The sequence below is a fragment of the Saimiri boliviensis genome, chromosome 13 (genome assembly GCF_048565385.1).
Source record: "Saimiri boliviensis isolate mSaiBol1 chromosome 13, mSaiBol1.pri, whole genome shotgun sequence".
NCBI classification, from domain to species: Eukaryota; Metazoa; Chordata; class Mammalia; order Primates; family Cebidae; genus Saimiri; species Saimiri boliviensis.
The window spans coordinates 102,644,409-102,666,862 of NC_133461.1; the positions used below are offsets into that span (position 1 = coordinate 102,644,409).

The 22,454-nt window shown below is 51.0% G+C and overlaps 3 protein-coding genes across 3 annotated transcripts in view; 2 read left to right on the top strand and 1 right to left on the bottom strand.

Annotated features, from left to right (window-relative positions):
• The window catches only part of EPHX2 (epoxide hydrolase 2), a 102,794-nt gene extending 84,300 nt beyond the window's left edge, over window positions 1–18,494 (top strand). The window contains exon 21 of the transcript XR_012513278.1: window positions 15,714–18,494. The gene's annotated coding sequence lies outside the window, so the exon portion shown is untranslated. The remainder of the gene's footprint in view (window positions 1–15,713) is intronic.
• LOC101048367 (hepatitis A virus cellular receptor 1) lies at window positions 113–6,343 on the top strand. Its single transcript, XM_074384093.1, is given in 3 exon segments — window positions 113–437; window positions 440–772; window positions 775–6,343. Coding segments are annotated over 3 exon segments (765 nt in total). The 3' UTR covers window positions 882–6,343.
• Window positions 2,128–19,363, bottom strand: CLU (clusterin). Its single transcript, XM_003937207.4, has 9 exons — window positions 19,255–19,363; window positions 15,002–15,126; window positions 13,168–13,316; window positions 10,597–10,767; window positions 8,854–9,265; window positions 8,217–8,321; window positions 3,852–4,081; window positions 2,587–2,762; window positions 2,128–2,381 (listed from the first exon to the last, which is right to left on the bottom strand). The coding sequence occupies exons 2-9, from the start codon at window positions 15,096–15,098 to the stop codon at window positions 2,372–2,374; spliced, it is 1,350 nt and encodes a 449-aa protein (XP_003937256.2). The 5' UTR covers window positions 15,099–15,126; window positions 19,255–19,363; the 3' UTR covers window positions 2,128–2,371.
• Between the last annotated feature and the right edge of the window lie 3,091 nt (window positions 19,364–22,454).

Here is a 22,454-nt window from a genome sequence, read left to right on the forward strand (position 1 = left end):
GACCAGCATGGCCAACATGGTGAAACCCTGCCTCTCCTAAAAATACGAAAAGTTAGCCAGGCGTGATGGCATGTGCCTGTAGTCCAGCTACTCAGGAGGCTGAGGCAGGAGAATGGCTGGAACCCAAGAGGCAGAGCTTGCAGTCAGCCGAGATCACGCCACTGCACTCCAACCTGGCAACAGAGTGAGACTCCATCCACCCCTCAAAAAAAGAAAAGAAAATACATCTGTGTCTGACAGTGGCTTATACTGTTGTCATGTGGAGCACAGGGTGTAGTTCAGTGACATGAAAATCACTGTAGCATTGGAGATGGTACCACCCAGGGTCACAGCTACTCCAATTGTCACAACTGTTCCAACCATCAAGACTGTTCCAGCCTTCACAGCTGTTCAAATAAGCACCACTGTTCCAACGACAGTGACAGTTTCCACCTTTGCTCCCCAACGCCATCACCCACGCAGAACCACGGACCAGCTACTCCACCTTCTTCGCCTCAGCCAACAGAAACCCACCCCGCAATGCTGCAGGAAGCAACAAGGACACCACGTGCCGGCTCGTCACTGCACTCCTGCACAACCGATGGGAATGACACCATGACAGAGTCTTCAGATGGCCTTTGGAATAACAGTCAAACTCAGCTGTCCCCAGCACATAGTCCGCAGATGGCCACCCCCACTAAGGGAATCTGTGCTGGAGTCTGTATGCCTGTCTTGATGCCTCTTGCTCTTTTGGGTGTCATCATTGCCAGAAAGTATTTCTTCAGAAATAAGATTTGACATTTAGCAGGCTTCAAATTAAAGCTTTGCAAAATGCAGTTAAAAAGGAAGTCCCAACAGAAGACAGTATCTATGTTGAGAATAATCTTTATGCCGCGGACTAAGACCCAGTGGTGCTCTTCAGGAGTTTATGCCCATGACTGCAGGTGACAGGACGGATATCAGCAGAGCAGACGTCTTTTAGACTCTTAAGACAGTTTTTCTGTTGCAGTTTCATTTGGCTTTCCACCATGTCAGTGATTGTGGATAGAGTCACTCTCTAGCTCGAAACTGTGTGGAGTCAACCCTCATTATTAATGTAGTCCTAAGTTTATGCTAAAACTGGCTCAGTCCTGATCACTGCAGAGTTCTCTCTCAAACATGAACACTTTAGAATTATATGTTCTCTTTAGACCCCATAAATCCTATATCCATCAAAGAGAATAGTCAGTGGAAACATAGCAAATGAACTTCTGTCTCGGCCATCAAAGCTATCCAGAAGAGGGGAATCTTAAAAATCAGCAAATCCAATGTGAGACTTCATTTGGAAGCATTGTATGATTATCTCTTGTTCCTATATTATAGTTCCAAATGTTGCATTTATTATGTTTTCTAAAGGTTTCAAATAATGGGGTACAGAGGTTTTTATTTCCTCCATGGGTAAATAAAGTGAGTCTAACTTACTAAAAAAAAAAAAAAAAAAGTTTGAGATTGGTACCATGTGTAGTCATGGCCACCTGCTGGCAGCCTAGGGTACTGCAGTCCAGCTACGGTTCAGACTGAAAGCAGAGAAACTCCTGTGGTCCAGGGAAAATGATACAAAGATCATATAAACTGGCAGGGGACTGGCAATGTCACGGTCAAGGTGCCCCTGGGACGCTGAGCGCTTACAACGCGGAACTGATGCAAAAGCAACGGCTCTTAACAAATAAAACTGCCTCATTTTGACTCCTGGGCACCAAATGTTTTCATAAGAACATCCATTGTGTGTTAAATACCAAGTATACCTTACTGTTACTTCTCATGCTAACTTTCAGTGGATTCCTTTAGGAGATTGCCACACCTTGGCATCATCAAGTTTCATAATAGCATAATGCATTGACAGTTCCATAATAGAACAGAAAGTCTTCATTTTTCTGGAATATATTTTAGTTGGCTTGTTGAAACACCTCTTTTCCTGAAAGCAAGCAGTTTTTGAAGTGGATCAAGCTGCTCATCAGATCCCTTTTATTCTCCACCATATGACAGTCCCTATACCATCTTAGCCACTGCTTTTTTGTTTCTGTTTATTTTCCACCTCCCTCCCCCATAGCAAAATGAAGGAATGCCAGGAAACAAAAACTCAACATAAAAAGAGGAGCCTCCGAGCGCTCAGCTCACAAGACAGTTTTATTGAATTAGTTGCATGCGGGATCAAGTCTGTTCTTCCCATGAGCAGCGGATTCGAGTGTTAGAGTGCAGGATCCAGAGCAGGGAGAGGCTGGGCGTGGTTGGGGCCAGGAGGCTGGGGCCTGGTCACTTGGTGACATGCAGAGCTCTCTCTGGGGGGCTGCAGCTCATCTCAGGGGGAGCTGGACTCAGATGCCCCCATGGGTGTAAAAGCAACATTCAACTCTCACTCCTCCCTGAAAGAAAAGAGTTACCCACCAAAGTAAAACATCCTCCAAAGGAAACATAAAAATCCTGGTAATTTCCTGGCTTTGTCTTGGGCTCTGGCTCCAGACAGAGTCATTCCTACCAAGCTATGGAGCCTGCAGTTTTTGTTTTTTGTTTTTGGCAACCAGAGACCCGCAGGGCCCTGCAGGCCCACAGGAAAGGCCCCCTGCTTACCGCTGCTTCTTGCGGTATTCCTGCAGCGCTTTCTCTGCCACAGTCTCCATGAATTTAGGGTTCTTCATGGAGACTTCTACAGGGACCGTCACAGTGATGGGGTCAGAGTCAAAGAGCTTCACGACCACCTCGGTGACACCAGAAGGAACGTCCGAGTCAGAGGTGTGGGAAGCCACCTAGATGAAACAAAAGAGAAGAGCTGACACGCTGTGCATGCACTCTGCAGCAGAAGCCAGGCTTTGGATAGGGAAGTCCTCCTGCTCCTCCAAGAAAACCCAGAGAGCTGACCCCAGCTCTTCTCACGCATCTAGACATCAGTACAGCTCAGTGGACAGAAGCGTCCTGGTTCACAGACACTCAAGTGTTGAGGCAAATGCCACCTGCAAATGACCAGCCCAGGGAGCACCCCAGAGGATACAAGTGGTTTCCAAACATTCACTTTGGGGAGCCATTGGTCAGACTAGAGCAAAAAAGGAATCCAAGGGACTTGGAGGGAAGAAGGAAAAGAAAAAGAAGGGTTCCCAGTACTAGAAATAAGTTTTATTTTATTTTTTATATTTTGTTTTATTACCGTATTATATTTTTTTAGAGACAGAGTCTCCCTCTGTTTCCCAGGCTAGAGTGCAGTGGCCTGATTACAGCTCACTGCAGCCTCGACCTCGGAAGGGCTCAGGGAATCCTCCCACTTCAGCCCCCTGAATAGCTGGGACTACAAGTGTGTGCCACCACACCTGGCTGATGTTTGTATTTTTTTGTAGAGAGGGAGTCTTGCTGTGTTGTCCAGGCTGCTCTAAATTGCCCTCAAGCAATCCTCTTGCCTCTGCCTCCCAAAGTGCTAAGATTATAGGCATAAGCCACCGTGTCTGGTCTAGAGAGAACGTTTTTATCACTGGCAGAGAATGATGTACCAATTCATAAGCCATTCTACACCAGAAGCAGCCAGGTAGCTTTGAGAACAGAACAGAGGCTTCGGGTTTATTCATAGGTTTGTGCACCAAGAGAGGAACAACAGCCGCCCGGCATTCTGGGTCAAATGCCCATCCGAGTCAGCGGTCAGTTCTCACACCTTGGGCAAACCACGGACCTCTTTCACTTTGCTCCTCGGTTATATTTTCCCTCAGTGATGAGGCTTCAAGGCCATAAGGGCACCTAAAGTTTTCTATTTCCTGCCACCTGATAAATGCTCGGTCAAAGGTACATGTGCCCCTGCTCCTGGGCACAGCTCGGGCTCCCCAGCCACAGCGTGTGGCTGGGACACCACTCACCGTGGTGACCCGCAGGTAGTACTGGTCTTCGCCTTGGGTGAGGTTTGCCAGGCGGGACACCCAGTTAAACTGCTCGTTGAGCCGCTCCAGCAGGGAGGAGGTGTTGAGCATCTTCCACTGGTAGGACTGCAGCAGCTCGTTGTACTTCCTGGTCAGCATCTCGGCCATCTGGAGGGAGTCGTTGAGCTCCCGCCGCAGCTGAGCCTGGGAGGGGTTGTCGGCAGAACAGTCTGCCCAGAGATGGAAGAAATGAAAGGCAGAAGTGTGAAGGGAAGGGTACAGAGGGATAGAGCCATGAATGAATGGAGGTCGCACACGCAGCCGGGAGCAAAAGCACTGCTCCCCTGAGGGAACAGCCACAAACTGTTTGGAATCGTCCACAACCAGATAAAGGTTTTGCTTCAGAATGGGAATCTAGACGCTGCTTCCGTCATCCAGAAAGTCTTTGGGGGTTTTGTCATTGTTTCTATTTGTCTGAGACAGAGTTTTGCTCTGTCGCCCAGGCTGGAGTGCAGTGGCCAGATCTTGGCTCACTGGAGCTTAACTTCCCAGGCTCGGGCTATCCTCCATCCCCAGCCCCCTGAGTAGCTAGGACTGTAGGCACGTGCCACCATACCCAGCTGATTTTTGTGTTTTTTTAGAGACGGGTTTTCTCCATGTTGCCCAGGCTGGTCTCAAACTCCTGGGCTCAACCGATCTGTTTGTGCTGGGATTACAGGTGTGAGCCATCACGCTCAGCCTGAAAAGCCTTGCTCTGGAAAATATGTCCACTGACCTAAACAGTGGTAACTGGTGACAGTGTTGACCACACTTGTGGAAGCACTGATCTCCACTTCTCCATGTTCTCAGATCTGGAGTGGCTCTCACTGCCCTGGTCTCTCCCAGAAGTCATTTCCAGAGAGGGGGAATATCACTCATAGCTGCCATTTATGTGACATCTCCTGCGTCCCAGACACCGCAGAAGGTGCTCTCTGGATATCCCTTTTCTCTAGGAATTGGATCTGTTCTGACTGAAGGATTAGCACTCTATTTCACCAATAATAAAACTGAGGCCCACAGAAGGTTTAATAAATAGTTTACTTAAAGCCATAGAAGAAAAGATGTCTGGGCCCAGGATTGAACCAAGATCTTCAGCGCCTAAGCTTGGGCTCTTCCTACCCTGGGTCTGTGGTTCGGGATCATCCTCCAAGCTTGTCTTTTTTTTTAAGACAGTTTTGCTCTTGTTGCCCAGACTGGAGTGCAGTGGCACAACTTCAACTGACTGCAACCTCTGCCTCCCAGGTTCAAGCAATTCTCCTGCCTCAGTCTCCAGAGTAGCTGGGATTACAGGCACCTGCCACCACACCTGGCTAATTTTATGTATTTTTAGTAGAGATGGGAGTTCGCCATGTTGGCCAGGCTGGTCTTGAACTCCTGACCTCAGGTGATCTGCCCACCTCAGCCTCTCAGTGCTGGGATTACAGGCATGAGCCAATGTACCCGGGCCAAGCTTGTCTTTTGAGCATGTCTGCAGAGGTGGCAGTTCTGGTGCCAAGAGTTCATGCAGCTGACATGCTGGCACCTGGTAGCCAGGGGTCTTTGCCCACCCACCTGCCTGCCCGTGGCTGGTCACTGAGTTCATCAGGAGAGCAGGGAAAAGAGAATTCACTCGTCTTGGCCCTGGACTGCAGGTTGTTAGATTCATTAAGAGCTGGAAATTGCCCTCTAGCTCTTAAAAATACGGTTTTTCTCCCCTTAAATTATTTCAAAAATATCCAGAGGTGGGTACATCAGACACAAGTGGTCAGGGGAAGGGACATTTTCCATATGCTTTAGGATAGGCGTCCCCAAACTACGGCCCGAGGGCCACATGCGGCCCCCTGAGGCCATTTATCCGGCCCCCCGCCGCACTTCAAGAAGGGGCACCTCTTTCATTGGTGGTCAGTGAGAGGAGCACAGTATGTGGCAGCCCTCCAACGGTCTGAGGGACAGTGAACTGGCCCCCTGTGTAAAAAGTCTGGGGACGCCTGCTTTAGGATGATGACTGCAATCATTTATAGTAAAATAAAATGTTAGGTGGGGAAAGAAACAGAATGACAAGATGCAGGTTGAAAATATACACGTAATAAATAATCTTCACTAGATCTTCACTAGTTTACCAAAAAGTAATTTAAAAATAAGAAAAATCAGCTCAGTGTATTGGCTCGCACCTGTAATCCCCGCACTATGGGAGGCTGAGGCAGGAGGATCACTTGAGGTCAGGAGTTTGAGACCAGCCTGGCTAACATGGTGAAACCCCGTCTCTACTAAAAATATAAAAATTAGCCAGGCGTAGTGGTGCACATCTGTAATTCCACCTCCTCAGGAGGCTGAGCCAGGAGAATGGCTTGAACCAGGGAAGCAGAGGTTTAGTGACCTGAGACCACACCACTGTACTCCAGACTGCAATAAAGCAAGACCCTGTCTTAAAAAAAAAAAAAAAAAAAAGAAAGAAAGAAAAAAGAAAAGAAAAATCCTTGGGTGTAGAGACTTAGTCTAGAATAGAGGTTCTCAACTGGGGTGATGCTGTCACCCAGGGAGATTGGCCAGTTCTGAAGTTGGTTGTCAGAACAAAGAGGAGGGAGCTACTGTCATCTAGTGGGTGGAGGCCAGGAATGCTGCTAAATACCCTGCCATGCACAGGGCAGCCCCCCACAAGCGATCACATGGTCGAAAATGTCAGCACTGCTCACACCTGTAATCCCAGCAATCTGGGAGGCCGAGGTAGGAGGGTCACTTGAGCCCAGGAGCTGGAGACCAGCCTGGGCAGCATAGCAAGACTCCCTCTCTACTAACAATTAAAAAATTAGCCAGGCATGGTGGTGCATGCCTGTGGTCTGTGACTCAGGAGGCTGAGGCAGGAGGATCTCTTGAGTCTGGGAGGTCTAGGCTGCAGTGAGCGTGATGGTGCCACTGCACTCCAGGCTGGGTGACAGAGAGAGACCGTGTCTCAAAAAGCAAAAAAAAAAAAAAAAAAAAGTTAACAGTGCTGAAACTGAGAAATCCTGGTTTAGAGCTCCCAGGCAGTACATGCTCATGTGGTTGCAAGCATCTTAAATAACAGTAGGCAGGCCTCCTCAGTGTAGACTATTTAGCTCAGCTGTAATCAATGACTGTTAAGATTGGCACCAGGCCTGAGTCCAGGAGGTCGAGGCTGCATCGAGCCATGATGGCGCCACTGCACCCCAGCCTGGGCGACAGAGAAAATGAGTGCCAGACGTCCAGTCTGGGCCGGGGCATCTAGCTGTCTTTTCTTCAGGCCCTAATGTGACTAACTTTCTTGTGGCGAGGTACCATGTAATTGATGCCACTCTGATATTTTTATAGAAAAAGCCCCAAGGCTTGGTTGTGCCTTCATCTACACCCTGCGACTTCAGCCTTTAAAGCACTTCTGTTTATTTTGCAGCGGCTTCTAAAATTACAGGAGTGAGGCTAGGACTGTTTAACTAGACCCTGGCAGCCTGCCATGGCAAACTCAAAACTAGGCATTAACTAAGAGCAAAGCCACCAGATCGATAAGCTGTTTACAAGGGGAAACAGTTAACTCTTTCTGAGCATGCACAGTGTGTACCAGGAACTACTCCAAATATAATCACAGCTGTTATCTCAAAGCAGAAAGAAGTTAACCCATAACCAGAGCTGATGAAACAGACAGGGACAGTTGAAGGGAAATATTCCCTTTACCTAGGGGAGCAACCAGCCAACGAAAGGGACTACTGCCCAGATACCTGTGACCTCAATGGCCAGAGGCTGCGAGGGGTCCCAGGAGAGAACACCGCACCCTGGTTAAGAACACTTCCCAAACACCTAGGAGTGAAGCCCAGCTCGCCCGCATCCGATCCATCTTGGATAAGTTCTTAACCTTTCTATGGCTTGGTTGCCTCAGAGGGTCATTCTGAGAAACTGAGGAAATAGATGTCGAGTGTTTAGAACAGTGCTTGGCCGCTGGTAAGTTTTGTTAAACAAAATACATACTGTCTGCAATTTCATAATCTGCAGCGGAAAATGAAGATGCCTACTATGCTTGGCACTTGGGAACAGAATCACTGGGAATCCCAGGGGGATGACTTTTTCCATCATGGGTCCGACGAGGTAGAGGCCACTTAAATATCCCTAATGATGTCACACTGACTTCAGGGATAGCCTTGCATCTTCATCCCATTCTAAGATGAGGAACCCAAGCTGCATGAGGCTCAGGCCCTGCCCTGGGCCACAGCTCAAAGGCCACAGAGCTGGAATCCGAATGCTCATCTGTCTGACCCCATAAAGGTAGCACCAGTGAGGCACCGGTGACCCCAGGACACAAGTGATCGGAGGGGAGGGCTTTGGGTCTGGACCGAGACTCACCCACAGACAAGATCTCCCGGCACTTGTCACACTGGTCCTTCATCCGCAGGCAGCCTGTGGAGTTGTGGCGGATCTCCCTGCACACGGCCCGGTCATCGTCACCTTCTGGGGACACACGAGGGAAAAAGAGTCAGGCATCCAGCCATGCAGAGATGGACCCCACTGATTCCTACTGTTATGTTTATTCATTTATTTATTTATTTTAGAGATAGGGTCTCACTCTGTTGCCCAGGCTGGAATGCAGTGGTGCGATCATAGCTTACTGCAGCCTCCAGCTTCTAGGCTCACGTGACTCTCCTGTCTCAGCCTCCTCAGTAGCTGGGACCACAGGTGTGCACCACCACACCCAGCTCATTTTTTAGTTTTTATTGTTGTAGAGACAGGGTCTCACTGTGTTGGCCTGGTTGGTCTCCAACTCCTGGCCTCAAGTGGTCCTCCTGCCTTGGCCTCCCAAAGTGCTGGCATCATGGGCATGAAGCCACCATGCCCAGCTCTGTTTTTTCCTCTTTAAATAAGGATAACACCACCCTTGTGATATTGCTGGGGAAAAATCGAGATGACCCTCACTGGGCCCTCAGCCTGGTTCTCGGCATCTTAGGGGTTACTCAGAAGGCTGTGAGCTTTCTCCCCTTCTCACCTCCTATGGATTCCGGGAACGGGTGCTGGAAGGCTGGGCTGTGGAAGGGGACGTCCATGGCCTGCTGAGCCTCGTGTATCATCTCAAGGAAGGGCTGGAACATGGCGTGGAAGTTGAGGGGCTCGAACGGAGAGAAGGGCATCAAGCTGCGGACAATGCGGGACTTGGGAAAGAAGAAGTGAGGCCTCCGGTGGTGCAGGCTGAAGGGCAGGTAGTGGTAGGTGTCCTGGGGCTCCCGGGCGAAGAACCGGTCCTGGAAGAGCTCGTCCATGATGCTGGAGGCGCGGCTGAAGCGGTCCTGCATGATGTCCAGCATGTGTGTCTGCTGCCGGTCGTTCTCCAGCAGCGAGTCGATGCGGTCACCGTTCATCCAGAAGTAGAAGGGCGAACTCTGGTTCAGGAACTCCTCGAGCTGCGACAGCCAGCACCGGCACAGTTAGGAGAAGCTCGCCAAGGCCACAGCCTCCCGGCCTCCCAACCCTCGGTGAGCCAGGCCAGGCCCTGCCCTTCGTGGTAACAGTCACACAGCACGTGACCAACAGCCCAGCTGGCACTGGCCCCCAGCACCCCAACTGTCAGGTCCACGCCCTTCCTTCTACCTCCCTCCATGGGGGACCGTTTCGAGACACCTGGGAGGCCATGAGAGTCACAAGGCCCAGCATTTCAGATTCATCCACTGTCATCTTTGGCCACCAATGATACTCAACCCTGCTCAGCTAAGGGCCAGCTGGTAGGACTTCAAGCATCGGAAGAACTCACTGAGTCCCAATCAAAAAAGCCCCACAGTGGAGCACAGGAGGTATACTAAGGTACTAAAAAATCTTACGTTGGCCAGGCGTGGTGGCTCATGCCTGTAATCCCAGCACTTTGGGAGGCCGAGGCAGGCGGATCTCCTGAGGTCAGAAGTTCAAGACCAGCCTGGCCAACACGGCAAAACCCCATCTCTACTAAAAATGCAAAAATTAGCCAGGTGTGGTGCTGTGTACCTATATTCCCAGCTACTCAGGAGGCTGGGGCAGGAGAATCACTTGAACCCAGGAGACAAGGTTGCGGTGAGCCAAGATCGCGCCATTGCACCCCAGCCTGAGCAACAAGAGCAAAACTCCATCTCGAAAACAAAAATAAACCAAATTCTTACATTGGCTGAGCACACTGGTACACACCTGTAATTCCAACAATTCAGGAGGCTAAGGTAGGAGGATCACTGGAGCTTAGGAGTTTGAGACCGGCTTCGACAACATGGCAAAACCCCATGTTACAGAAAAATACAAAAATTAGCTGGGCATGGTGGCACGTGCCTATAGTCCCAGATACTTGGGAGGCTGAGGTGGGAGGATCGCCTGAACCCAGGAGGTCGAAGCTGCAGTGAACCATGATCACACCACTGCACTCCAGCCTGAGTGACAGAGTGAAACCTTGTCTCAAAAAAAAATTCTTAAATCCTTCCACATAAGTGGACACAGGGCTCTGCCATCCCATGAAGTAAGTGGTTTGTTATGTTGTCCCCCTAAGCGCTGCTGCATAAGAGGCTTCTAAGAGAAGGCAGATACCTGACTGACTTCCTTTCGATGACTCCACTGTCTGCACTCATGCTAGACATTACTAATGGAGCACGGCACTCTGGGCCCCATGAAGCCAGCCAGTACTAGTCAGCTGCGTCTGGCATGTGGAATGAAGCATATGTCACTAGGTTCCCTGACTTCTCTACTCAGGACTTTGGCCACTCATGTGTCCCCTTTTCACCTGGCGGCCAACCAGGCCTGAGCCACTTCTGCAGACGCGTGCGTAGAACTTCATGCAGGTCTGTTTCAGGCAGGGCTTACACTCTTCCCAGAGGGCCATCATGGTCTCATTGCACACTCCTGGGAACTCCTTCAGCTTTGTTTCTGATTCCCTGGTCTCATTTAGGGCATCCTACAGGAAGACACAAGGCTGGCTGAGCCACACAGAGACCACAGGCTCCCACACCGAAGGGCCTGGCTGCCAGGCCCTCTGCCCCAGGGCAGGCCCTCTCTCAGGCTGGCCACCCGGCAAGCAAGTGCCCACCCCTGCTGTGGCTCAGGCTTCCCCTCATTCACGCACCTGGAATCCCCTTCCCACCTGGCTTTAAGAATCCACCCACCCTTCAAGATCCAACTGTTCCCTAACTCCTGGAAGTTTCCCAACTCCTGGAACCCGTGTGGATACCACCTCTCTCTGACCTGATCATCTACTCAGTGACTAACCTCTCACTGAAGCCTAATTTTCTGTTCTCTGCTTCTGGTGTTTAAATGTCATCTTCCAAAGCAGGCTGCAGGATCCCTGAATCTTGCCTTTCTATTGCAACCGTGACCCCTGGCACGGAAAGGGATCGGCAAGCTTTCAACACCAAAGCCACGCCAGCTATCAAAACTCTCTAATGGGCCCATGCCACTTGACCCAGTGATTCTCTAAAAATCTATCCCAGGCCGGGCGCAGTGGCTCACACCTGTAATCCCAACACTGGAAGGCTAAGGCAGGCAGATTACTTGAGGTCAGGAGCTCGAGACCAGCCTGGCCAACATGGTGAAACCCTGTCTCTACCAAAAGTACAAAAATTAGCTGGGTGTGGTGGTGCATGTCTATATTCCCAACTACTTGGGAGGCTGAAGCAGGACAATCACTTGAACCCGGAGGCAGAAGGTTGCAGTGAGCCGAGATCGAACCACAGCACTCCAGCCTGGGTGACAGAGCAAGACTCTTGTCTCAGAAAAAATAAATAAATAAATAACAAAAAAGACTCTATCTCAAAGGAAACCCCTGACAAAGGAAAAGATGCCTAAAAATATTTGTTACAGTATGAATTTATGGCAAAAAAAAATAATTCAGAATCAACCCAGATGTTTAAAAGTGAGAGACAGGTTAAACAAAGTGTGGTTCATACCAAGGATTGATGGTACATCATTATAAAGGATGTTTATAATCCATTTTGAATATTATATGTACCATTTATGTTAAAAATTCATAATTTTGAATATAGCCACTGTCCAAAAAGCAGAGGAAAAGAGTAGGAAGGAATAGATCAAATGTTAACAGTGATTCGTCCTTGGGCAAAAGGATTATGGAGAAATGTTTCCTCTTCTTTTCTATATTAAAGTCTCTATGAATGAGTGTTAGTCTTCCAAAAAAAAAATTAGACTATCCACACCCCAGCGTTATTTGAGGCCTGTGTCCTGCTCCATCACTCCCTGTCCCCTGCTGGGGATGGACAACCCACCCCCCGCTGAGCCAGTATACAGGTGCCACCCATGGTGCCTACTCCCTTTCCTTCTGGTTCACCTGCTTCTCAACTAAGACGGAGCAGGCTCTTTGCTCCAAATTTGATGTGCGTTATAAAACCAGAATTGTTGAATGTCAGACTCCAATGATAACTGCAAAAAAAGTGAGAACAGAATGTGCCCTTCCCCAGGAGCTATGTGACGATTCTCATAGAATGGTGAGAACTGATACTGATGCCAAGAAGGGCCATGAAGCTTGAAGAAAAGTTAGAGCCGCATCCAGGCCAACATTCCCTGAAGTGGCTCCCATGGAGCTGTGCTCAAAGCTGCCAGGAAAAAAAAAAAAAAAAAGGAATTCCCTGGACAATTTGGAAAACTCTGGGTTTCCTGGAGTTATATGGGTTTCTTTACTGCAGAACTTCTCAGAGCCTTTGAATTGCTTTTAACGTGCATGATGGATCATGAAGCTGGCAGGTAGCTACATCTTAGCATCTGAAGTAGTGCAACCACGAGAGTGGGGTTTTGGGATAATCTTAGGGAACTTGATTTCTTAAACAAGTTGTTCATTGAATTACAGTGTTTTAGCTTTGTCGAAACACTAAGCACAGGCTAGACCTACTGGCCTTAAGATGTTTCTTTATGAAGTAGTCCAAAACTCTAGGAAGATGTAGGGTGCAGAATGTGTGCCTGCTTAACCCTAACCGTATCGCCCCTACTAGATAAGCTTTGTGAAGGTTGGACGCCACCCCGCTCAGGGCCCCTGCTGCCACCCCATCCAGAGCCTGCTTGGAGCTAGCACGTGGTCAGGGTTTAGAAACATCTATTGAAATGAATCTGGGCATTAGGCCCTGGGCCAGGCTCATAACAAATCCAGATCCAAGATCTCACCCCCTGATGCTTTCAAACGCGAATAAACCTTCCCTGCTTCTTAACTGCGGCATCAGCTGACACAGCCTGGGAGGACTGCGGGTCACCATGGCAACCCAACCCAGCAAGGCACCACGCTGTGACCCCCTCCCTCCCCGCCTCCCTCCGGTGGGATGGTCAAGGCTGGACAGCCGTCTCGGCTCCTCCTGACCTCTTTCTTCTTCTTGGCTTCCTCTAGGTTGCTAAGCAGTGTCTTGCGCTCTTCGTTCGTTTTTTCTATGAGAGTCTTGATCTCTTTTACCCCGTTGACAGCATTTTGAATTTCCTTATTGACATACTTACTTCCCTGGTCAGACATTTCTGCAGGAGAAGCACAAGAGGTAGCATGAGGCAAGAGGAAGGGATGGCCTAGGGATATAACCCTGGGGTGAGCAGGAATGGCCACAGAGGCCTGCTCAGTTAAGAGGCTGTCAAGGCTGGGATCCCCACCCCTGCCCACAGTCAGCAGCGCAGTCCCATCCTTGCCCTGCACAGGCTCCCATCACAGGCTCCTTGCTCTCACTGCTCAGACATGCAGACCTTGGGAGCCGGCACACCCAGGGGAGAAACGGCAGAGCTGTGCCCAGCCGCTGCCGTGTGCCCCTGGAGAATGAGTCGGGTGCAGAAGAAACTTGTCAAGGAAAAATATTTTTTAAAAACCCAGAAGTGGTCAGCTTTGAAGCATCAAAATATAAAATACTGTTATTTTGGACACAAATCTTTCTAGGGTTCAGTTTAACCAGACATGTGTATTTCTTTCTTCCAATGCACAGTGCCAGGTGACAGAAATAAGATGAGGAAATGACTAAGGCATAGCACTGGTGACAGATGCAGCGAAAACACTGTGTCCCCTTAGCGCCGCTTCACTGGTGCTTATCCCACGCCGATCACTGTGCCAAACACTTCATGTGCAGTTTACAGAATGCTCCAGCCCCACTACCATGCCCACTTTGCAGAGGGGGACATCAGAAGTGTGGTACGATAGAGGTTCCAGGTGTCAGTCAGGCAGGAGGAGTGGGTTCTGGAGGTCTAACATGCAGATGGTGCTTGTAGTTAATAACACCACACTGTACCTGGAAGTTCGCTGAGAGTAGATTTTAAGCGTTCCTACCACCCCACCATAAAAGTGGTCATCATTTCAGTGTATGTACATTTCAAGACATCACGTCATATACCTTAAATATACACAATTTTTATTTGTTCATTATCTCAATAAAACAGGGGTTGGGGAAAGTGTCATGAGATCAAGATAGTGGCTCAGAGTCACCCAACTGAGAAGAAGTGGAACAGACTCACACCCAGGTCTGACCTGGGGTTTTTTGTTTTGTTTTGTTTTTGAGAAGAGACTCGCTCTGTCACCCAGGCTGGAGTGCAGTGGCGCGATCTCGGCTCACTGCAACCTCTGCCTCCTGGGTTTAAGCAATTCTCCTTCAGCCTCCAGAGTAGCTGAGACTACAGGTGTCTGCCACCATGCCCAGCTAATTTTTGTAGTTCTAGTAGAGACAGGGTTTCACCATGTTGGCCAGCATGGTCTCGATCTTTTGACCTCGTGATTCTCCCAACTTGGCCTCCCAAAGTGCTGGGATTACAAGCTTGAGCCACCGCGCCTGGCCTGATCTGGGTTTTTAACAATGATCCTGCAGAAGCGGTCAGCTACCAGGAGGGACAAACTCCAAACAGGATAGGGATAAGAGCTCCGATGGTCCAGACAAAGCTTCATGGAGGAGGCTTGGGAGCTGGGCCAAGGGGCCTGGGAAGGGAGCAGCTGAATGAAATGCAGCAGCCAGAACGGGCTTGGGAATTGGCCTGCAAATGCCGACAGCCTGATGCCTGCAGAGGCCTGGGAGCTGAGGCTCGGAGGGGGTCCAGGCACAGGCACCCAGATCCAGGGCACAAGATCAAATGGTCTGTAACACTCGGGGCCTGATAGAGAGGCCCTGAGTGGTGTCGGCAGCCCTGCCCTCTGACCTCACCACCATGTGGAACGTCAGACTTGGTTTACTCACCCTGGAGCTCATTTTCGGACACTGACTGGTCCCCCAGGACCTGCCCACTCTCCCAGGTCAGCAGCAGCCCCACAAACAGCAGCAGAGTCTTCATCATGCCTCTAATTCTGAGTCCTCGCACGCCTCTGTTTGCAGGGAACAGGAGACCGTCATGGGAACAGCTAGACAGCCTGCTGGTGTCCCGCCCACCTGCCGCCTGCAGCAGCTCCCCAGGGCTTCACCGCCCTCGCTGTCCCCTGAGCTAGCATTGCTGCACTTTTATCCCTGAGGAAATGGGGGGGAAAGGACCAGACTTGCCATGGACACCTCAAAAGAAAGCGAAGGCAGGAAGTGCAGGGAGGGAGGGACCGCAGGACGGCAGCACCCAGTGGAAGAAACAAGAGCCCTGGCATCAGAGGAGCTGGGCTGCTGTCCAAGCCACACCCTCCCCCGCAATCAGCCAGGCGCACAGGCTTTCTGCATCCCGGCCTCCTTGTCCAGAGTGGCGTCGATCATGTCACACACTGAAAATATCTCCCTTGGGTCACTCATCCGTCCCTCCCCGTGCCACCTCCACAGAGGGACTGCATCCCAGAGACCAGCCCCGTCCTCTGTGATGTGCCTCCACATCTTCCCCCCAGCAAACACCCCCATCAGCCCCACCTGAACTTGATTTTCTTTGTTTCTCTCTCTCTCTCTCTCTCTCTCTTTTTTTTTTTTTTTTTTTTTGAAGAGCCCAGTTTCACTGTGTTGGCCAGGATGGTCTCCATCTCCTGACCTCGTGATCCACCCACCTCGGACTCTGAAAGTGCTGGGATTACAGGCATGAGCCACCGCACCCGGCCACCCAAACTTGATTTTCAAGAGCCGGAGGCAGCAGCAGCTGCCCTCACACCGAATCCGTCTGCATCCCTAGTGGGAGCCTTGGGCTGGGCTGCCTGTGCATTCAGGGGTAGAAGTAGTGAGAAGTAGTGGAAGCCAGGAAGGACAATTCCCATCTAAGGGTAGAGAGGGTTCCCAGTGGCCCGAGGAGTAGGCTTCCCAGAGAAAGTCCCTTTGGAAGGATGAGTCCCTTTGCTCTGCCAGGCCCTCCACACAGCCCATCCCTCTAAGCCCACAGCAGGCTGCCCTGCCAGTGTTCCTGCCACCACTGGGCGGGCTGCCCTGAGCCAGGGGGCACAGGCCACAACCCTGGTCTTACACAATGAACCCTTTCCCAGAAGCTGAGGCTGTTGCATAAAACAGAAGCCCCTCCCCCTGCACCCTCTCCATCATCCCCCCTCCTGGGAGCTGCTTATCTGAGCTCACTCATTTCCCATAACAGAACCAACAGGAAGGTGGGGTTCCCCTTCCTGAAATGGTTCACATGCAAAGCCAGCACAGCCCAGCAGGCCCATCTGGACACTCGGTGGGATATTAATAAGGAGTGCCTCTCATGAGAAGTAATCAGGCGCACAGAGCCAGGGGCCAGTGCGGGAGAAGATACGGGTCAGCGCCTTCCCCAGAGACGGGGTGGGTGGCAGAGACCAGGCTCACCAGGAAGGCTATGGTCTCACGGGCTCTGCCCCAGCCACCCACTGAGCCCTGAAATGCCTCCAGCGGGAACAGAGCCTTTGTCATGCCAGAGAGACAAAGGCAGCCAGAAACACCCCTCTGCAAGGCGCCCCTGAAAGCAACAGCTTCTGGAAAAACCCATTCAGACCTAGGTTCTGACCAGAAGACAGGGTGTTGGGCCCTGAAGAACAGGGCTGCCAAAGGCAAGATTCAGGAAAGGAGTTCCAGGCTCAGCAGCAGGCACAGTCTGCTCCAGACAGCCTGGAGTCCCTGGTGAGCCACCCAGCTCAGAGCTGGGAAGGGAGTCGCTCTCTCACCCAACCCCTCTACCTTAGTGGGGAAGCTGAAGCCCAGAGAAGGCACAGGGCTCCCCAGGGCCCACAGCATGCTCGTGGTAACCCCAGGATAAGAGCCCAGTCCTCCCAACCCCCAGCCCAGTGTTCTTTGTTTCCAAGTCACTTGAATATCTGAGCCTCAGTGTCTTCGTCTGTAAAATGGATCTAATCCAGACCTCAGAGAGGAGAACGCATTCTGTAAACACGAGGATCTTATGTAATCATAGTAAATCCTGACTGCTTCAAAATTAGACTGAGGGCTGAGGCTTGGCATTGGCAGTGTCTAATCAACATGTCTAGAGAGGGGCAGGGAAACCAAGGCAGGCACATAGAGGCTACCTGTGGTCCCCCGGACTGTGTGGCTCTGCTTTGGTGAAATGATTGACCACTTTTTAAAGTGCTTATGAATCACTGCAGGCTGGTTATAATGTTAGTTCTGAGTCTGAATCTGCTTTTCCAGCCAGTCTGCAGGTGATATGGATGCTGCTGATCTGAGGAATGTTCTAGAACCATGGCTGCATGGCTGACCTCCCTTCTTTTGCTCAGACTCACCTCCCCCCCATCTCCTCTGCCTCCTGGCAGCCTGGCTGCCAGCTGCCCTAGGCAGAGGAGCCAGGCCAAGGCCAATGCACTAGCATGCAGCCTCATTCCCCTAAGAAGGCTGAAACCACCTGACCTGGCTCCTTCTACCAGAAAAGGCTGATCCTGTGGACAGAGGGGCTGTGTCGGGGAAAAGGAGGAGGAGGTAGGGTTGGGACCACGCTGACTTTCAGAGCAACTCTATTCCAAGCACACCCTCCTGGGAGCTTTGAACTGAGCAGCTTCCCAAAAGGTTTCCAAGCAGGGCAGGTATGGAGGCTTAAGAAAATCAATGACGTGGCCACACGCCATCACGCCTGTAATCCTAGCACTTTGGGAGGCCAAGGCAGATGGATTACTTGAAGTCAGGAGTTTGAGACCAGCCTGGGCAAGGTGGTGAAACCCCGTCTCTACTAAAAATACAAAAATTAGCCAGGGGTGGCGGTGTGCGCCTGTAGTCCCAGCTACTCGGGAGACTGAGGCACGAGAACCACTTGAACCGAGATGGCTGGCGGAGGTTTCAGTGAGCAGAGATCATGCTACTGCACTCCAGCCTGGGTGACAGAGCGAGACTGAGTCTCGGGGAAAAAAAGAAAGAAAATCAATGACCATGCACAGCGAGCTGTGGGGAGGACACGAAGACAAGCGAAGAGGGCCCAGCTGGTGAGGGTTTCAAGCCCAAAGCCCCGCACCGCTCCTATCTGCCTTTTCAAATGGAGAAAACGAAACCAAAAAGAAAATAAGAAAAATAGTCGCCTGTAATTCATACCACCCCGAGGCAAGTGTTAGCACTGTGGTCTATTTCCTTCTGCCTTCTATGCAGTTTATACAACCAGATCCTTCACATTCACTATCTTCAAATATTATTTAAAAGCACACTTTCGTGGCTATGTAATGCTCCACTTTCTCATGGACCCAAGTTAATGTTACTATTCTCACAAAGATTGGGCATTTCAGTTGTGTCTAATGCCCCACTACCATTATAACTTACATTCTCATGGGCATCTTTTTTTTATACTATCTGTACTTACCTTAAATTCCTAACCTCTCCCTTAAAAAAAAAAAAAAAAAGAATCAGCTTCTTTTTTTTTTTTTTTTTTTTTTTAATCTAGGTCCAGAAATTCTGGAAGGTCAAGAGGCTTTGGCTCTAATCCCGATTCTGGTACTTATCTGCTGTTTAGTGTTGGCACCAGTCCTAAACCTCATTATCATCTGTAAAATGAAATGGTGGAGGAGATGGGAGGCCTGGGGGAGCTTGTGTGACTTAGGATTTCCGTGGTTGCAGCATATACTTAAATCCACAGCCTCATACTTACAGGCACAGGGTCCAGAGAGCTAGAGAATTTAGAAGAAAACTGGATGACTCATGCACGCAAGCTGACAGCCACAACTGAGAGATCCGCATCTTGCATCTTTGCAGGGGACATGCTGCAGGAAGGAGCTCCGTGCAGGCCAGCTCCGTCACCTGCTAGCCTGGGCCTCCCGCAACGAGGCAGGTCTCCAGGCCTCAGTTTCCCCATATTTGCAAAAGGGTGATCATTATATCTGCTCTATTTACCGCCCCCTCCCCCGCGCCCCAGAATTGTGGTTGGAGCTCCTGCGCTCAGGCGGCGACTGCGCTGGGCCCCTGGCTCAGCTGCCTGGTGACGGGGCTCCGGCCACCTCCCCTCCCTTGCTTCCTGGGCACCATCGAAAGCGTTGTGACTGCGAGCTGTGTCATCTCTCCCTGCCTGGCTGCCACCCCCTGCCCGCCCATCCGTCCTGGTGTGGTCTGCGCAAGAGTAGGGAAGACGGGGGACATCTCACCGGTCAGCGGCACCCGGCGCCCGAGCGCTCCTTCTGGCGACGCCGCGTAGTGAGCACCGGGAGGCGCCGTATTTATATCGCTGGGCTCGCGCGCACACACCCCTTTGGGGGCTGGCTGCAGACCTGTATGACTCACGCCCAAAGAATGCCGCGGAATGCATGGGGAGCTTTCTGGAAGCCGGGTGGTGGGGGCTGGTGCAGCACCCGGCTAGAGGCGCCGGGGGGCGCATCGTCACCGCGAATGGCTGTGCGGGCTCCAGGGGGACCCTGAGATGAGGCCGTTCAGCGCCCCCCAACCTGGAGACGGCCCCCGCCCCCAAAGAAGGGAAGAGCCTGAACTCACGTGTCCCGCTGGGCGCCCCTCTCACGCGGTTAGCCCGGCCCTCTGTCCTAGTCCAAAACGCAATATCACGACCTCACAGTTCCCTGGCCACATTGGCCAATTTAAATAGTAAAGAGTCAGACATAATGAGGATAGGTTGGAGAGGGTCCTGGTGCTGGAGAAGAGAGCACAGGAATTATTGAAACACCGACTCCTGGAAGCATCACTCTGCCCTGGGGTCCCTGGACTGACCCGCCGAGCCTGGAGGAAACAGAATTTTGTTTAGGAGTGATCAGAGCAGATATGCGGGGAGCCAGAAGGCCTCTCGTAGCCCTAGATTCACGGAGCTTAAGCAATTACTGTCCCCATCCTCTTGGAACCCAGCCAAGCAGGGCGGGCTTCATGGGTGTGGGACCCCTGCAGATCCACGTTTGGTTTAATGGGCTACTGTGACAGTCTTGAAATTCTTCATAGTTTTTGAACCAGAGACCCTGCATTTTTATCCTGCACTGAGCCTTGCCAATTAGGGAATCAGATCTGTGTCCAGAGGGGTTCTCTGTTCTCCAGTTGCTGGAGTTCCTTCTGCTGAGGGCAGGGAGCGCCTCCCATCACAGCCACCCTACCCCCTGGCAGGGAGGGGGAAATCCGGGAACCCTGGAGGTGCAGCTACTTCTTGGGGATGACCCTGAGCTGCCCAGTTAGGAGCCAGGGATGTTTGAGCCGCAGGAGAGAAGTCCAGGGCTGACAGCTGGGGCGATGGGTGGGCGGGGCGGGTGTAGGCATGTGAAAACCACGTGAAACAAAGGGGCTTAAAGGAGAGCTGCAAGGTCAGGGGCTGCGTTTTCCCGTTCAGGATCAGGACTACGGAGGCACAGCGTGGAGACCCAGTCCCTTGCTTGCCCAACGTCCCAAGGCCACAGGACCCCAGCCCTTTCCAGGAGGCATCCTGGGAGAGTCTTCTAAGCCCATGAAGCAGTGGGAGAACCTGGGCCAGGTGCATGAAAATCTGATGACAGTCCCAGGTGTGCCCCAGGGCACTGGGTGACCTTGGACCAATCACTTCGCCCTGGGGCCTGAGTTTCTTCTGTCTGGACAATGAGGAATGGAGAATGGATCATCTCCATGACTCCCTGCAACCTCACCCAGTACCACGCCAAGGATAAGAAGGTCATCAGACCAGAAGGAAAAAAAATGCCCCAGAAGAGGCTTCACTTTATTTTCCCTTTAAAAAAAAAAAGGTCTAATTATCAGTAATAGCTACAGTTTCTGTGGACAGTGCCTCCTCCTTATCAATACCTGAGGTTAGAATTATTTACAGGCTCGCTCCTTGTAACGTTTGTGTTCTGTAGCTCCCCCAGCATCCGGAACAGGAGGCATACATCTAGTTATATTTTTAACAATTAGACTTTGGAGGTCAGGGAGATCTGCCTCAGTCAGCTGAATTAGGGGAAGGGCGGAGAGGAAGAACCGATTTGGGAGAAAGGAGTGTGATTCACAGCCATCACTGTGATGCCCTGGGAATAATGACTTGATTATCCACACTACTAAGCAAACAAGGTTCAGAAGATCCAACTTCGAGAAAAAAAAGTGTAAATTTTGAAAGTGTCATAAATGCATCACCAGATGTTTAATATTCTAAGTAGATCATAGAGGTCGATTGGTTCAGGCCTTGCACACTGCTTGATTCCTACCCCACCCCCAATGTCTGTACCAGGTGGTCATCCTGCCCGTGTTTGAATGCCACCAGTAACAGGGAGCTCACTACCTTCCATGTGATCCGGTAAAGCCGTTGATAAAGTTAGGGGTCTATTTGGTTGATTTACAGTCTGGATCCTGTATGGGCCAATCCTGAGCCCAGTTCTGCTCTCTGGAGCCACACGAGGAAAACCCAGCCTATCTCTCCCATAGTGCCCCTTCTGATATTTGAAGGCAACTTAATCTGCTTTTCCCAGTGACCTGCAGGCTTGTAGCCACTTGCCTTGCCATGGTTTGCAGACTTTTTCCCAGGCCTTTCGCATTCTGGACTTAATCTCTCTTGAAACTCGTGGCCCAGCCCTGGGCCAGCAAATGCCAGTGGGGAGTCCTGGGCCAGTCAATGCCAGGGGGGCCTAAGCACACAAAGCAGAGCAGGACCACCTCTTCCCTTGCCCTAAACTCTAAACAAGCTTTATCAGATGCTGAGTCACTGGGCTGATTCATACAGAATGCATCATCTTCTTGGCAGGTGCTGCGCTATGATCCTCTGTCGCCCATCAGGACTTACAAAGCTGGGTCTGGGGCTTTAACTTGATTTCTTTTCTTGGAGAGTTGGGGCCATGGGGAGGGGTAGGGAGGAGGTGAGTAAAGACCCTTGCATGTATCTGTTTATCTCTTTCTGCTTGATGCACTATCTCTGGCTGCCCAGATGTCTTTGGGGCTGCTTTGCTTTGCAGTGTCCTTATTACAGATCCCCAACCAACGTTTGTCTGGCTCAGCACCACCAGCAGAACAGCTCAGCCACCAGTTTGATACAGCTGGAACAAACTAGGAATGGGCAAGAGCGATATCCTGTGGCCTGTGATTAAGAATCACTCTCGGGGCCGGGCGCGGTGGCTCACGCCTGTAATCCCAGCACTTTGGGAGGCCGAGGCGGGTGGATCACAAGGTCAAGAGATCGAGACCATCCTGGTCAACAGGGTGAAACCCTGTCTCTACTAAAAATACAAAAAATTGGCTGGGCATGGTGGTGCATGCCTGTAGTCCCAGCTACTCAGGAGACTGAGGCAGGAGAATTGCCTGAACCCAGGAGGCGGAGGTTGCGGTGAGCCGAGGTTGCAGTGAGCTGAGATCGCGTGAGCCGAGATCGCGCCATTGCACTCCAGCCTGGGTAACAAGAGCA

Coding starts and splice junctions, on each gene's coding strand:
- CLU (XM_003937207.4), bottom strand. CDS start 15,098: ATGATGAAGACTCTGCTGCTGTTTGTGGGGCTGCTGCTGACCTGGGAG. Junction 9,266..10,596: donor CAGGCCTGGTTGGCCGCCAG/GTGAAAAGGGGA, acceptor TGGCTGTCGCAG/CTCGAGGAGTTCCTGAACCA. Junction 2,763..3,851: donor ACTACCTGCGGGTCACCACG/GTGAGTGGTGTC, acceptor TGTTTCATCTAG/GTGGCTTCCCACACCTCTGA.